General features: G+C 43.0%; 1 protein-coding gene across 1 annotated transcript in view; it reads left to right on the top strand.

Annotated features, from left to right (window-relative positions):
* ARHGEF40 (Rho guanine nucleotide exchange factor 40) overlaps nucleotides 1–11065 on the top strand; it is a 45717-nt gene extending 34652 nt beyond the window's left edge. The window contains exons 19-22 of the mRNA XM_063454790.1: nucleotides 4605–4721; nucleotides 4798–4971; nucleotides 10402–10457; nucleotides 10557–11065. Coding sequence (XP_063310860.1) covers nucleotides 4605–4721; nucleotides 4798–4971; nucleotides 10402–10457; nucleotides 10557–10598 — 389 coding nt within the window. The 3' untranslated portion in view covers nucleotides 10599–11065. The remainder of the gene's footprint in view (nucleotides 1–4604; nucleotides 4722–4797; nucleotides 4972–10401; nucleotides 10458–10556) is intronic.
* Nucleotides 11066–14150: the final 3085 nt, after the last annotated feature.

Here is a 14150-nt window from a genome sequence, read left to right as displayed (position 1 = left end):
CCAATTCTGAAAAAGCCCAACCTTTACCCTAATTCCCTACCAACTACTGCCCTATCTCGCTACTGCTGTTTGTCTCCAAGATCCTAGAGCGAGTTGTGTATGCGAGATTGACAGACTTCCTCGAATCCAACTCTCTGCTTGACCCACTTTAATCTGAATTCTGCACTCGGCACTCGGCTGTGACCAAAGTATACAATGATCTTATTACTGCTAAATCCCATGACCACTACTCTATCCTAATTCTCCACAACCTTTCTACTGCTTTTCACACTGTTGATCGTCAACAGCTTCTATTCATCCTCCGTAATCTCGCTCTACAAGATACTGCTCTCTCCTGGTGCTCTTCCTACCTCTCCCAGCACTCATTCAGTGTTTCCTTTTCTGGCTCTTCTCCCCAATCACTCTCTGTTGGTGTTCCCCAAGGGTCACTTCCTCCCTTGATAAACTCATCAGCCCCTTCAGCTTCCAGTATCATTTCTATGCAGATGACACGCAAATGTATCTGTCCTCCCCGGATTTCTCACCACCCTCTTTCTCTGCTACTTCCAACTAGATGGCTGCTCATTTCCTTAAAGGGACACTCCAGGCACCCAGACCACTTCTGCTCATTGGAGTGGTCTGGGTGCCAACTCCCACTACCCTTAACCCTGCAAGTGTAATTATTGCAGTTTTTTATAAACTGCAATAATTACCTTGCAGGGTTAAGTCCTCCCCTAGTGGCTGTCTGCTAGACAGCCACTAGAGGGAACTTCCTGGTCCCTAGCACAGATTATCTGTGCTAGAGCGTCGCTGGATGTCCTCACGCTGTGTGAGGACCTCCAGCGTCACTCTATTCCCCATAGGGAAGCATTGAAATTCATTGTCAATGCTTTCCTATAGGGTGCGCCAATGCGCATGCGCGGCATTGCCGCGCATGCGCATTGGGACTCCTCGGCTGGTGGGCGGGATCAGTCTCGCCCACCGGCCGACGGAGGAAGAAGGTGGAGCGGCGGGGGAGGAGCAGGCAGCGACGTGGGACATGTCGCTGCCTGAGGTAAGTGACTGAAGGGGTTTTCACCCCTTCAGTAACCGGGGATTGGGGGGTGGGAGGGAGAGGGACCCTCCAGTGCCAGGAAAACAGATTGGTTTCCTGGCACTGGAGTTTCCCTTTAAACTGAATCTGTCCAAAAAAGAACTTCTGGTCTTCCCTCCCTCAAGTGTTGCTACTCCCTTGTCTGTGTCCCTCCAAGTCAATGGCGCTACCATCCGCTCTACCTCTAAGGCTCGCTACTTAGGTGTTCTCTTTGACTCCGACGTCTCCTTTACCCCTCATGTCTAATCAATCGCCAAATCCTGCCGCTTCCATCTCAAAAACATTCAACCCTATTAAACACCTGATACGGCAAAGGTGTTTGTCCATGCTGCTGTCCTCTTTCACCTTGACTACTCTAATCCACTTCTCAGTGGTCTTACATATTTCCAACTTGCCCCTTTACAGTCTATAATGAATGTGGCAGCGAGGCTCATCTTCCTGTCTTCCCGCACCTCCCCCCCTTTGTCAGTCCCTTCATTGGCTTCCTGTAAGATATAGGGCTTAATTTAAGATCCTGACACTTGCTCATAAATCTCTACACAATGCTGCTCCCACCTACTTATCCTCACTAATACACAAATATGTTCCGTCTAGGCCCCTACGCTCTGCCGGAGATCTATGTCTAACCTCTGTACGTACTCCTACCTCTCATGCTTACCTTAAAGACTTCTCTAAGGCTGCACCGTTCCTATGGAACGCACTTCCCCTCTCTGTTAGACTCTCACCCAGTCTCCACTCCTTCAAAAAATCTTTGAGAACTTACTTCTTTAGGAAAGCATATTAATTAAACTGTGAAAAGCTTCCCCTCCCTGCATCCTGATTCCTCTCCTGAAACTGTCATCAAAACAAAACACAAAGCTCTCAATGAATACAATCCTAGCAACCTACTTTTCTACCCTACACATACCTTTTGTGTCGCTATACCCCATTCCCTCTAGCATGTAAGCTCATTCTCTCAATCCCTCTGTTCTTGTGTGTCAAACTTGTCTAGTTACAAATGCGTGTCTGTTAGTCCACCCATTGTACAGCGCTACGGAACTTGTTGGCGCTTTATAAATAATAATAATAGAGATGCTTTGACTCAATGCATCTCTATGAGGAGATGCACGGCAAAATGCTGTACTGCGCCAATCAGGAAAGCATTGGATTGATTGAGATCATCAAGAATGACCAGACTGGTGCTACGATGATGAAAAGGTAAGCAAGGCTACCTTTTAACTCCTTACTGAGGGGTGCCGGACATCTAAATAGGTAGTCCAGCACTATAGTGTTAGGAATACATGTAGAGAAAATTTGAGTCAAGGGAGGATCTGTAAATCTTAGAAATGTTAAAGGCATCTGGTAGAGAACTGTTTTTGGTGATTGGATTAAATATTGATAGTAGAAATATGTATCTAGTTTTATCACATCACTATTATAAACATACCTAAATAGTACAAACAATGCCATACTCTCTCCTTTGGCAAGATGTGTGAAGCAATATCTGTATGATTCACTAAGGCTGGATACACAAGGGTTTTTTAATTGTTGGCATTGTCATAATAAGTGTAAGTTTCTTGTTAAGGGAATGAAGCACTTTGGCAGGTTATAAATCAGGGTGATGTCATCAGACTCATTCCTGCTATTACAAGGGCATAAAACTGCAGGTCCTGGCATGTTATGGGTTCTTCATAATATACTTTCTGACTGAGGAACAACCAAGGAGCAGGAATTAAAAAAATCATCTTGGAGGGTACCGTATATACTCGAGTATAAGACGAGTTTTTCAGCACATTTTTTGTGCTGAAAAACCCCAACTCGTCTTATACTCGAGTCAGTGTCTGTATTATGGCAATTTACATTGTCTTAATACAGACAAGGGGCTGTGTAGGAGGGGGGCTGGCAGGAATCTCTTACTTACCTCTCCGGCAGCTCCTGTCAGCTCCCTTCTCCTCCGCGCCGGTCCGTTCAGCTCCCCTGTCAGCTCCCAGTGTGCCGGGTCATAGTGCGGCTCTCGTGAGACTTACACTGGGAGCTGACAGGGGAGCGGACCGGACCCGCGCGGTGGAGGAGGGAGCTGACAGGAGCTGCAGGAGAGGTAAGTGCTTCCTGCCAGCCCCCCTCCACTGAACTACCAATGCCACTGGACCACCAGGGAGTGAGAGCCCCCCTCCCTGCCATGTATCAAGCAGGGAGGGGGGATGAAAAAAATATATATATATAAATAATAATAATAATAAAATAATATTTAAAATAAATAATAATAAAATAAAAATAATAAAAATAAAAATATTAATAAAACAAAACAAAAAAATTATTAAAATAATAATTAAAGAAATAATAATAAAAATGCCCACCCCCCCACCAAGGCTCTGCAACACACACACTGCATCACACACACACATTGCATTCATACACACACACTGCATTCTCATACACACACTGCACACATACACACACACTGCATTCATTATATACACACACTGTAAATAAATATTCAATTAATGTCATTTTATTGGGATCTAATTTTATTTAGAAATTTACCAGTAGCTGCTGCATCTCCCACCCTAGTCTTATACTCAAGTCAATAAGTTTTCCCAGTTTTTTGGGGTAAAATTAGGGGCCTCGGCTTATATTCGGGTCGGCTTATACTCGAGTATATACGGTATATCTTTTTTAGCCCTTAAATGTAGGTGAAGAAAGTCTGCAGAAAAGAATGATAATATGGTATTGAAAGCCTTAAGGGCATGCAATCAATAAAACAAGGTATCAACGGCTGTTGGAAATAGCAACCAGCCAAGTGGTGTAATATTTGTAAGTGTAGATTTTCTAATAAGGCATAAGGCAAGCATCCTTGCTAACTAATGTTCACTGAGTTCATTATGGAGTATTGTAGTGATAAAAAGACAAAGTAGAAGCCAGACAGCAAACTGCACTGGCAAGTTACTTCCTTTTTGCTATACCATATGTTATAAAGCAAATGTTCAGTTACACGGCAAGCTTCCCATTGCAGTTTGATGCCTAGCTTAGAATTACTCTGTTAAAGTAACTGTCTAAATTGATAATGTGTTATCAATGGCACAAGCATCTACTGGACTGTGCAAAGTATCTTCTTGCATGTGCATCCAAAACCACAGACACATCTTAGATTATTTTCTATAGAGGGATATTCAGTATGCCATGTATGGGTATATTGCTTATACTGCGATGTCTTTAAAGATAACAAGGCCAAAAGAGTCTCCTGGAGTCATACATATTACATACCACCAATCTAGCTACGAAGATGGAAGATGTGGAAGTGGAGAAGCAGTCAAAATTAGAAGGTAGAGGTGGTAGTTAGCATGGGATGACTGACAAAGTTGCTTAATGTCTTGTAAATTGAACACAAACCCAGTTCTGGTGAGTAATATATTAAGGTTCAAATTGTGTTTAATGGAAGACGGAGAAGTTCAGTTGGTTAGTGAGAGGAGTTCATAAAATTCATGAATAGACACACTTTTTTTTTTTAATCAAAAATACTTTTAACCTAAAGAAATGAATATTTAATGCACAGATCACAGAACCCAGGATACAGTGTCTATTGGTTCCAGCCATCGCTCTTTTCTTGACATTAAAGCTGGATTCAGTGCAATAAGTGAGAGAACAGTTGGTGCTCTTCTAACTGCAAGAGGTAAGTTTAGTAAAACTGAACAAATATAGGAAACACACAAAACATAAGAAACCAGTAAAGAGCCTGCTCTTTCTAGGTTCACGTACCAGATCATCTTTGGCTATCTCATCTTCCGAGCACAGCTCTCCATCACCACACTCGTCCCTCAGCTTTGCACTCACATCAGGACTAAGTCCTCGGAGGCTTCGATCTCCTGGAGGGGTGCCGCTTCCAGACAAAATCAATGAAGAGGGAGTTGACACATTTACAGGCAAGACAAAAAGATAGCATTTTACAGTCATTGCTTGTTATCAAGCATTTCTTTTAATTTCCTCGTTCAACATAAAGCAATACTATCAACTTGTAGAAAAACATATAATTGATTTGACGTTAATAACAAAAGTATAATTGAAGTGAAAGAGTGTGTACATACCATATCTTCCATTTTTACTTTTACATTTTGTCACACTTGCTTACATTTGCTCTAGCATGGAGTTGGTGTTGATACCATGTTATTGCCATTATTCCAAGAATTAATATTTGTGCAGATTCGTATGTGCTACATTGGGGAATGTTGTTTTTGAATAGTGAACAGCGTTTAAATAATGTTTATTCACTCACAAGTAAAAAAAAAAAATTGTGGACAAAAATGTATCTTGTCTAGGCAATAGAGCAAGACCTTCAAGATCCCTTAGACCACGTCAACGGAACACACATATCACAAAGATCAATAATATAACAGGAGTATATCAGACGAATCCCATGGATACCGCCAAAGTATTTACAGGGTTTTACTCCGAACTATATAACCACTCGAGTGGCGCAGACACGAACCCACAAAGAGAACTAGACGGGATACGGGATTTCCTCTCTAGGATTCCTCTCCCGAAACTGAGCGAGGCAGATGTGGCAACACTCGGGAATCAGATTTCAGTGGTTGAAATAGATGCAGCGATTTCGGCCCTGAAAAGCAATAAGGCACCCGGCCCAGATGGTTTCGACGGAAGCTACTATAAGACGTATAGAGAGGAGCTCTTGCCCCACCTTGAACTTCTAACAAAAATATACCCCAACACGCAGGATTCAGCTAAACAGAAGACAACACAGAGGGGAGATACGTCTACCGGACCTTAGAGTGGCCGGACTCGACGTATATAGGAGAAGTACAGAGTCAGGAACAATCCGAGGTCAAGGGCACAAAGAGACAGCGTAAACTAGGACTAGCCGGGGTCTGGTACACAGTAAACAGCAAGCCGGCAAACAGAACAGATAAGGATAAAGAGATAACGTAGTCAGAAAACAAAGCCAAGGTCAAGTACGAAGGAACACAACTGAACACAACAAGCGCTAAAGGGAACTGAAACAGAAACCACGATAGGGCAAGGAACCAAGGGAAAAAGGTGAGTATAAATAACTAAACATCTATTTTGATTGGTCCCTGTCATCTCCACGCCCCCAAAAGGTAAGTGTATGGGGAGTGTGGCATGACAGGGACCAATGGGAGGCCTTTTCCAATTTAGGCTCCCACTGTCCCTTTAAGAGCGCGCCCGAGACCCACGGCGCGCTCTTAGAGTCAGACGGGACACATGCCCGCCTTCCTGTTCCTGCCTTCGGATGAGCCGCGCGCAGCTCGTGCAGCAGCAGGACCGCGCGCGGCTCGAACAGAGGACCCCGGCCTGCCCCTGGAAAGGGTAAGTACCGCTACAGAACTGTGGTTTAATGACCTTCAGAATGGGGGGAACCCAGACCGAGATATGTCACTAGCGAATATAGTGTTATTGCCTAAACCAAGGAAAGATGACTCACTCCCGGAGAATTTTCGCCCAATATCTCTAATTAATCATGATTCCAAAATCCTGGGTAAAGTGTTAGCGATCAGACTGAACCCAATTCTCTCTAGCCTAGTCCATCCAGACCAGGTGGGCTTCGTACCGGGTAGGCAACTGTTCGAAAATACGAGACGCAACATAGATCTTATAGGGAGACAAACTAGGCTGCAAACCCCGACGTTGATGCTGTCACTAGACGCCAAAAAAGACGCCGAAAAAGCGTTTGACAGAGTCAAATGGTCGGATCTATTTGAGATGTTACACCATTTCGGCATGCCGGCCCAGTTTATCACAACCATCAAAGCCTTATATTCTAACGTCAGGGCACAGGTTAGAATAACCAGGGTTGCCCTCTCTCACCGTTGCTGTTTGTCCTGTCATTGGAGCCCCTCATGCAAACGATACGCGTAACCCCTGAGATCAAGGGCATCACGGTAGGGGGGCAGGAGTACGTTATTTCGGGATTTGCTGGAATCTATGGCAGCACTGACGGGGATACTGACAGAGTATGGCACAGTGGCCGGATACAAGGTCAATTTACACAAATCAAGCGCACTCCCCTTAGGGATGAGCAATGCAGATGAGGCGCATATAGGGAAGACGTATCATGTCCACATAGCGAAAGATCACATTAAATATTTGGGCATCTGGTTGACGGCGGATCCCTCTCTCTTACACCAACAGAATTACGTACCACTGATTAGGCAACTAATACGTGACATGGAGACGTGGGTAGATAAACCAATTTCGTGGATCGGGAGAATACATTCGGTGAAAATGAATGTGCTGCCTCGGATACTGTTCCTCTTTCAAACTCTCCCGATCTACTTGACTAAATCTAGCTTGGGAGCACTTCAACAGGCCATCGGCAAGTTTATCTGGCAGAAAAGGAAACATGGGATATCACGGAATATACTTTATAGAGCTAAGGACAGGGGGGGACTGGGATTTCCAAACCTTTACTACTACTATGTGGCGGCCCAGTTGACCCAAATAGCGCTATGGCATACGCCCCCTGATGAGAGGAGATGGGTCGACTTGGAGTCCTCTTTACTGGGCCAGGACCTCCCCCAGTACCTCATATGGACCGCTAAGGAATTTAGATCTCTGGATAGGGTGCCTTGCCAAGCGGTACAGACCTCTCTCAAGGTCTGGGACGCAAACGCCCTCAAATATAGTCTGACATCTACCCCGTCGCCAATGACCTAATTCTTGAGAAATAGAGATTTTCCCCCGGGTATGCAAGCTAGGAACTTCAGGGGACTAGAAAACGCAGGGCTGCAGAGACTATTTCTACTGTTTGAAAATGGTTCCATGGTCACATTTGAGGAATTAAATAGTAGGATCCCACTGAGACCTTTCGACTACTTTCGCTATCTCCAGCTTAGGGACTATACCCGAGCTACCAGGATCAAAAAGGCGGCACAGACACCATTGACGTTTTTCGAAAGGATGTGTTCAAGGGAACAATTCCCGAATAGCCTTATATCCTGTTTATACGTCCATCTAAGTGCTCACACACTGGAATGGGGAGATATTAAATACATTCATCAGTGGGAAGCAGACATGAATGAAGTGTTAGAGGGGGTAGAATGGCAGGAAATATGGGAGGCAGCAGCAACATCTTCAGTATGCGTGTCCCTGCAGGAACAATCATATAAGACCTTGTTTCGGTGGTATACCACCCCAGTGACATTGTGCCGCATGGGTAAAAACCCGACAGACTTATGCTGGAGGGGTTGCGGACATAAGGGTACGTATATTCATATGTGGTGGGAATGTCCAGTGGCGCAGGCATACTGGAAACGGATCGCAACATTGTTGCGAGAAGTGTTCGGCAGAGAGGTGAAGCTAGACCCGTGGGTGTTCCTGCTGTCAAGATCCATGGATTATTGGACAAGGATGGAACAAAACCTCCTTCACAAAATAAACCTCACCGCAAGACGAGCCCTAGCGCAGGTTTGGCTACAGAGTGACGCTCCTACGATAGCAATAATAAAACATAAAATAAAGGACACTTTTTTAATGGACAAATTGACGGCTCAGGTCAGGGGGACTACTAAGAAATTTGAAAAGATCTGGGACCCTTGGATCAATAGCACAGCAAGTAACTAAAACAACAGACTGGACCAAACACAAAAACCATAAAATCGTATCACTTAGGGCACTGACAAGATAAGTCATAGACCACTTCACCCAAACCCATTTTTTTTCTTTGAGGGAATTCAAAGAGGTGCCTAGGATAGACAAAGTCAGCAAGGTAATGCAATCCTTGTGACACTTATCGTTCGGTAGCTCTCACCGGGCTGCTTCCCTCCTGCCCCCCCCCTCTTTTTTCCATCCTTCCCACTCTCACCCCTAACTGCTTTTTCTTTACTTCCTCATGCTTTCTCTTTTTCTAGCTTTACTCTTCTGAACTATCTTTCATTTTCCTTCAAATTGTCAGATCGTGCACAACAGGACTATCGAGGGTATGCAGTGCAGCTAGAGAAGCAAGTGCGAATATACGTAGTACCCCTAACTGTTCTTAGTACGAGTTAGAGCACGATAGTTACGTTTTATTTCTTAATACTAAAACACCATGTGGGATGTCTTGAGATACTTGAAGAAATTAACCACACCTAGGAAAATGCAGGCAAAAACGCATTGTATGATTACAAATCCTGTAATATGTAAATATTAGGATGTGCATTCGTTCGAATACTGTTGCAAGCAGAACACTGCTGCGTCTATGCCTATCTTTAAAATATATTCATATTGTTATGTGTGCTGTGTATACGTTGTCCTGCTTTGGAACCATTAAAGAATTAAAAAAAAAATAAAAAAAAATAGAGCAAGACCTTAACAGGGATTGCTGACATGATGACGAAAGCATTGGGTGTGTATGAACCTTTTGTATGTGTGATTGCATATGTCTGCATGCAATTATTGTTGTTCAGGTGTGCCTGTGTAGGAATTCAAAGGATTAAATGACCCAGCTAGTGAAAGAATTGTGTTTATAATGAGTGTACTTTATTATTGAACATGAGCCTAATCTGCATTGCGAGTATATTATAAGACTATTTGTACACATGGGAATAAACACAAGAATACAGTGCATTTCATTGACGTCATTTCCATGTTAGATTATAGCTACTTTAGGTTTAACATTTTACTAATTTATTTACATGGAAATAATACAGACACCACGTTGTGTAATATTTTAATATATTGCCAAAAAGATAGAATAAGGGTTCTTTGGATATTTGTGTTAATGGGCCTTTCCTGTACTGGGCAAGCACAGATAGGTTTGCCAAACACTGCTCCCGGGAATCCCCAAACTTTTAAACAGACATAATTAGCACAATAAATGCTACAGGGTGTGATGAAGTGAGATGTTTCCATTCTTAAATGCCTAGTTTGGCAAGGTTACAGACACTTCAGTATTTTAAGTGCTATTTCTGTGATGAGTTTGTGCCACAAAAAAAGTGTATATTCAATGTTTTTGATAACAAAAGTTATTGAAGAAAAAAAAAGTCACATAAAGTGTTAAACATAAGCTGATTATTCCAGAAAAGTGCCCCTAAGTTCAGACATGCGATTATGTGAGTACTTGTCAGTCAGATTCATTTCAGTTGGAATGTTGTCTTTTTTTCCTTTTTTGTGCAGGGGTAGGAATCTTTACATATGTCAAGTGTCCTACAGCCTAAACTTTTTTCTTACCTGGGGCAAAGGTATCCAACCTTCAACACTTTATTTGCTGTCAACTGCACCATCTTAAGCTTAATAAATAATTGTAGAGTGTGATGGGAGAGTGATGTATGTTGTTCATACAGTGCCAGAGGTTGCCTATTTTTTTATTTTAGATCATGTTTGTCTGTCTGTTTTTTCAGGTGGACCGGTGTGCCTTAAATCAATCTCACCCATTAAAGAAGGAGAAAGACCAAAGGTGAGTTAGCAAACCACTTGCATCCACTTTAGCTACCTGTCTTTTATTTATCATGTGTTCTAATAGACCATCTTATTTGCAATTGTCCATTCATTGTAGGATCTAACTATTGAAGGCATATTTCCGTCCACCTCTGTGTGATTTCCCAACTACCTGAAAAATATATGTAACCTTGTAAGTTGCCAAAACCACTGAGAGGAAATGTAACCAAGCGACCTGGAATAATCTCAGTGACTACCAGAAATGATGGTGCTACTACACAACCAGCCTGGAAATCATAAAAAAACTAAATGTTTAAAAATGCTGATGCCAAACTCTAAACTACATCAGGGACATCAGTTGGAAATACCCCAGCATTTACGTGGTCTTTACTGGAATTGCACAGTGACTATAGCTGTAAAATAAGAAGACAGTGTAGCAAACTGTCAATGGGGAAAAATGGAACAGCCTGTCGTAGAGTTAAAGAGCACATATCTAAAACCTGGAACAGCAGATCAAAATCCGTAGGAGGCAATTCTGCCAAAACTGGAACCGTAATGCATAGCGTACAAGGTATGATTATTTGACACAACTGGAAGATTAATGAAGGCATTTATCATCCAGTCAGTGGATTAGTCAGTCCTCGGCATGGGTAATTATTAGCCTACATCTCACTTCTTGACATCTCAATGAGGTGGATCAGTAGATATAGTGAAGCTCTCATTTATAGATAAAGGAACCATATTTTTCTCTTGTGGAAGTCATTGGAAAGCCTCTGGGAGGTAACAGAAGTCTCTGCTCACAAACCAGGACTATGGTAGTTTAAAGTCATATTTTTTTTGATGGCTCCAAAAGTAGTATTAATAACCAGGTAGCAACCCAAAATATCAGTATTAATGATTGCATATGAATGTATTTGTCCTAGTATTAATGCCGCCAATGAATGCCGATTGTTTGGAGCATACTTATGTTTTAATATCCTATTGTGGTAATGCAGGTGCAATTATACTACTATAGCCGCTCAACTGACTGTAAAAAGCAGCAATAAACTAAATCTAGCAGGAATGTCAGCTCTATAACCAAGCTATTAACACATTTAACCACATTTTTACTAGTATATGCAGCTATTTAGCCTTAGTAGTTTGGGTAACAATAGTAAACCATAGTGATGTATAAATAGGGTAAAAATCCTTATGGTACGTGCTAGTAAAAGCCATAGTTATCCAGGAAGGCAAGACATCTCACAAAGGAATATATATATCTTCTTGTTAATAGGCTCTAAATGTAGGAGGGAAATAATAGTGTCTTAGAATAATGCACACATGCATGTAGATCAATAGCATAACTGGATTTTAATAGGGAATGTTACTGCAACAGACTGGAGAATGTATCTGTTGCAGAGGATCATGGGAATTATGAAGGTTTTTTTGGTGGATATTCATGGACTTTGACAAGAAGGATGCAGTGGGATTATGGTACACTGTTTGATGTTAAAAACAGTAGAGCTGTGAGTTAACCAGACTATAGCGGATCAGTTAATTACTAACTGATGTCTGATGGGTAAAAAAAAAAAGAAAAGAAAATCCTGAAGGATTTGCATTTATTAACTCAATGGGAACATGTTTTGATCCATAAGGCAGTGTTATCATTGTGCAACCTACGAGGAAGTGCATGTGAAAAGATAACACTATTGTCTACTGTTTTTTTTTTTTATATATATATCATACAATCCATCTTCTCCTCATCTGAATTTGCACTTTTATTTTTGTTAAGCACTTGTCACAAAAAGCATATAATGCATCATACACTCACTCCCCTTTATCGATACTTTGCATGAGAGCTCAGGTTAATTTGTCTTCAGTAATATTCAGCATATCCCACAACTCTCTAGAGCAGTTCTTTGCCATAATCCCGCAGTCTGGGGAGTTTTAGGAGACTGGGAATTGTGGAGAATTGAAAAGGTTGTAGTATCATACTAAGGGGTGTTGAGAAGATCCTCCCCCTGTGTGTTCACATAGCACTCCTTCCCCAAACTGAATTGGGGACAAGTTGGACCGAGGGCCAGATTTATATCAAGAGCACATGTTGACAGAGAATTCAAAGCATCTCCCCCACCCTCAAAAAAAGAAATCTTGATTAGTTAAATATGATTAAAAATGTATACATACAGACATATAAAATGTGTCTGTGTTAGTGTATGCATATAGTAGTTTGTGGGTAGCAGCATATGTTACAGTGTGCAGCTGTGTGTGTAATACTTTGCTTGCAGCATGTGTAACTGTCATGTATTTTAAAGGGGGTGGATATTCTGGCCCCTGTCCTCTCCTTTCCGGATACTGATGTGGTTTGTCTAAGGGGGAAAGAGAAGAGATCAAGTTCCATCACACCTGTTGTCCTGCAGCCTCCCTTTCGGTAATTGCTCTCTGGGAGGACAAGAAAACACTGAGGGTGGCTAACTTTAACAGACACAGTAAGCACTTGTGGCACCACTATGAGGTATGTGCCTGGCCCATAGAATGAGGTGACTGCTTATCTGTAATTGGAGATTAAAGTGGCATGCAGTAAGCAAAGAGGGTGGATATATGGCCACTAACTATACACCACTCCAAACACAGACTGGACAGAGTCAGTGCTGGCGCCAACATAATGCAACACAGGTGGCTGCCTTAAGGCACACTCCCCCTAGGTGGTGCAAGGTCCAGGTGACTGGCAGGAGGAGAGTGCTCCTCCATCTTTTTGTCAGACACTTCATGTAGCATGGCTGCGCAGATCGCAGTAGAGGATCTTCTGCATCCTCTGCCTGGTCGACCAGAAGCTGCATGCTAAGAGAAAAAAACAGCTGCCTGTCAGACTGGGTAGAAGATACAGAAATCCTCTACCATGGTCCATGTGGCCATGCTACATGAGGGAGGTAAGCAGACACAGAAGAGGACACCACAAAGGGATGGGGGTTGTGCAAGGGACACATAACAGAGGATGGGGGGGAGACACAGAGGAGCTGGGGAGGAAGGGACACGATGCTGGGGACACACAAAGGGGCTGTGGGGGAGCAAGAGAGACACAGAGGGACAGGGGGAGAAAGGCACACAGAGGGTCCGGAAAAGGGAAGAGAGAAACACAAAAGGTACTGGGGGGAGAAAGAGACACACAGATCAGCAGGGGGAAAGAGGCACACAGATGGGCAAGGAGGAGAGACACACAGATGGGTTTGGGGGGGACAACACCACTGCAGATAGGCTGGGGGGAGAAACACAGAGGGGTTGGAGCGGGAAGAGACAGACAGAGGGGCTGGAGTGGGGAAGAAAAATATGGAGGGGGAAAGAGACAGGCAGAGGGGTCTAGAGGGGAAAAGACACAAAGAGGGTCTGGAGGGAAAGAGACAAAGAGGGACTGGTGGGAAGAGACACACATAGAGGCTGGAGAGGAAGAAATGCAAAGGGGTTGAGGGAAAAGAGACAAGGTGAAGGGGAAAAAAGACACACAGAGGGACTCAAGAAGGGGGGAAAGAGATAAAGGGGATAAGGGAAAAAAGACATACACAAAGGGGAGGAGTAAGAGACACACAAAAAAGGGGAGTAAGACACACAAGGGGGTTGTAAGAGACACACAAATGTGTAATGGAGATTAGCTATACTAAAGGGGCATGTAACAAACAAAAGGGAGTAAGAAATTCAAGAGGGGTTAAGAGACACACAGGTGGAGATGCATTTTTTT

Source organism: Pelobates fuscus, chromosome 5 (genome assembly GCF_036172605.1).
Source record: "Pelobates fuscus isolate aPelFus1 chromosome 5, aPelFus1.pri, whole genome shotgun sequence".
NCBI classification, from domain to species: domain Eukaryota; kingdom Metazoa; phylum Chordata; class Amphibia; order Anura; family Pelobatidae; genus Pelobates; species Pelobates fuscus.
The sequence above is the reverse complement of the archived record's forward strand: the minus strand, read 5'-3'. Positions and strand labels throughout refer to the sequence as shown.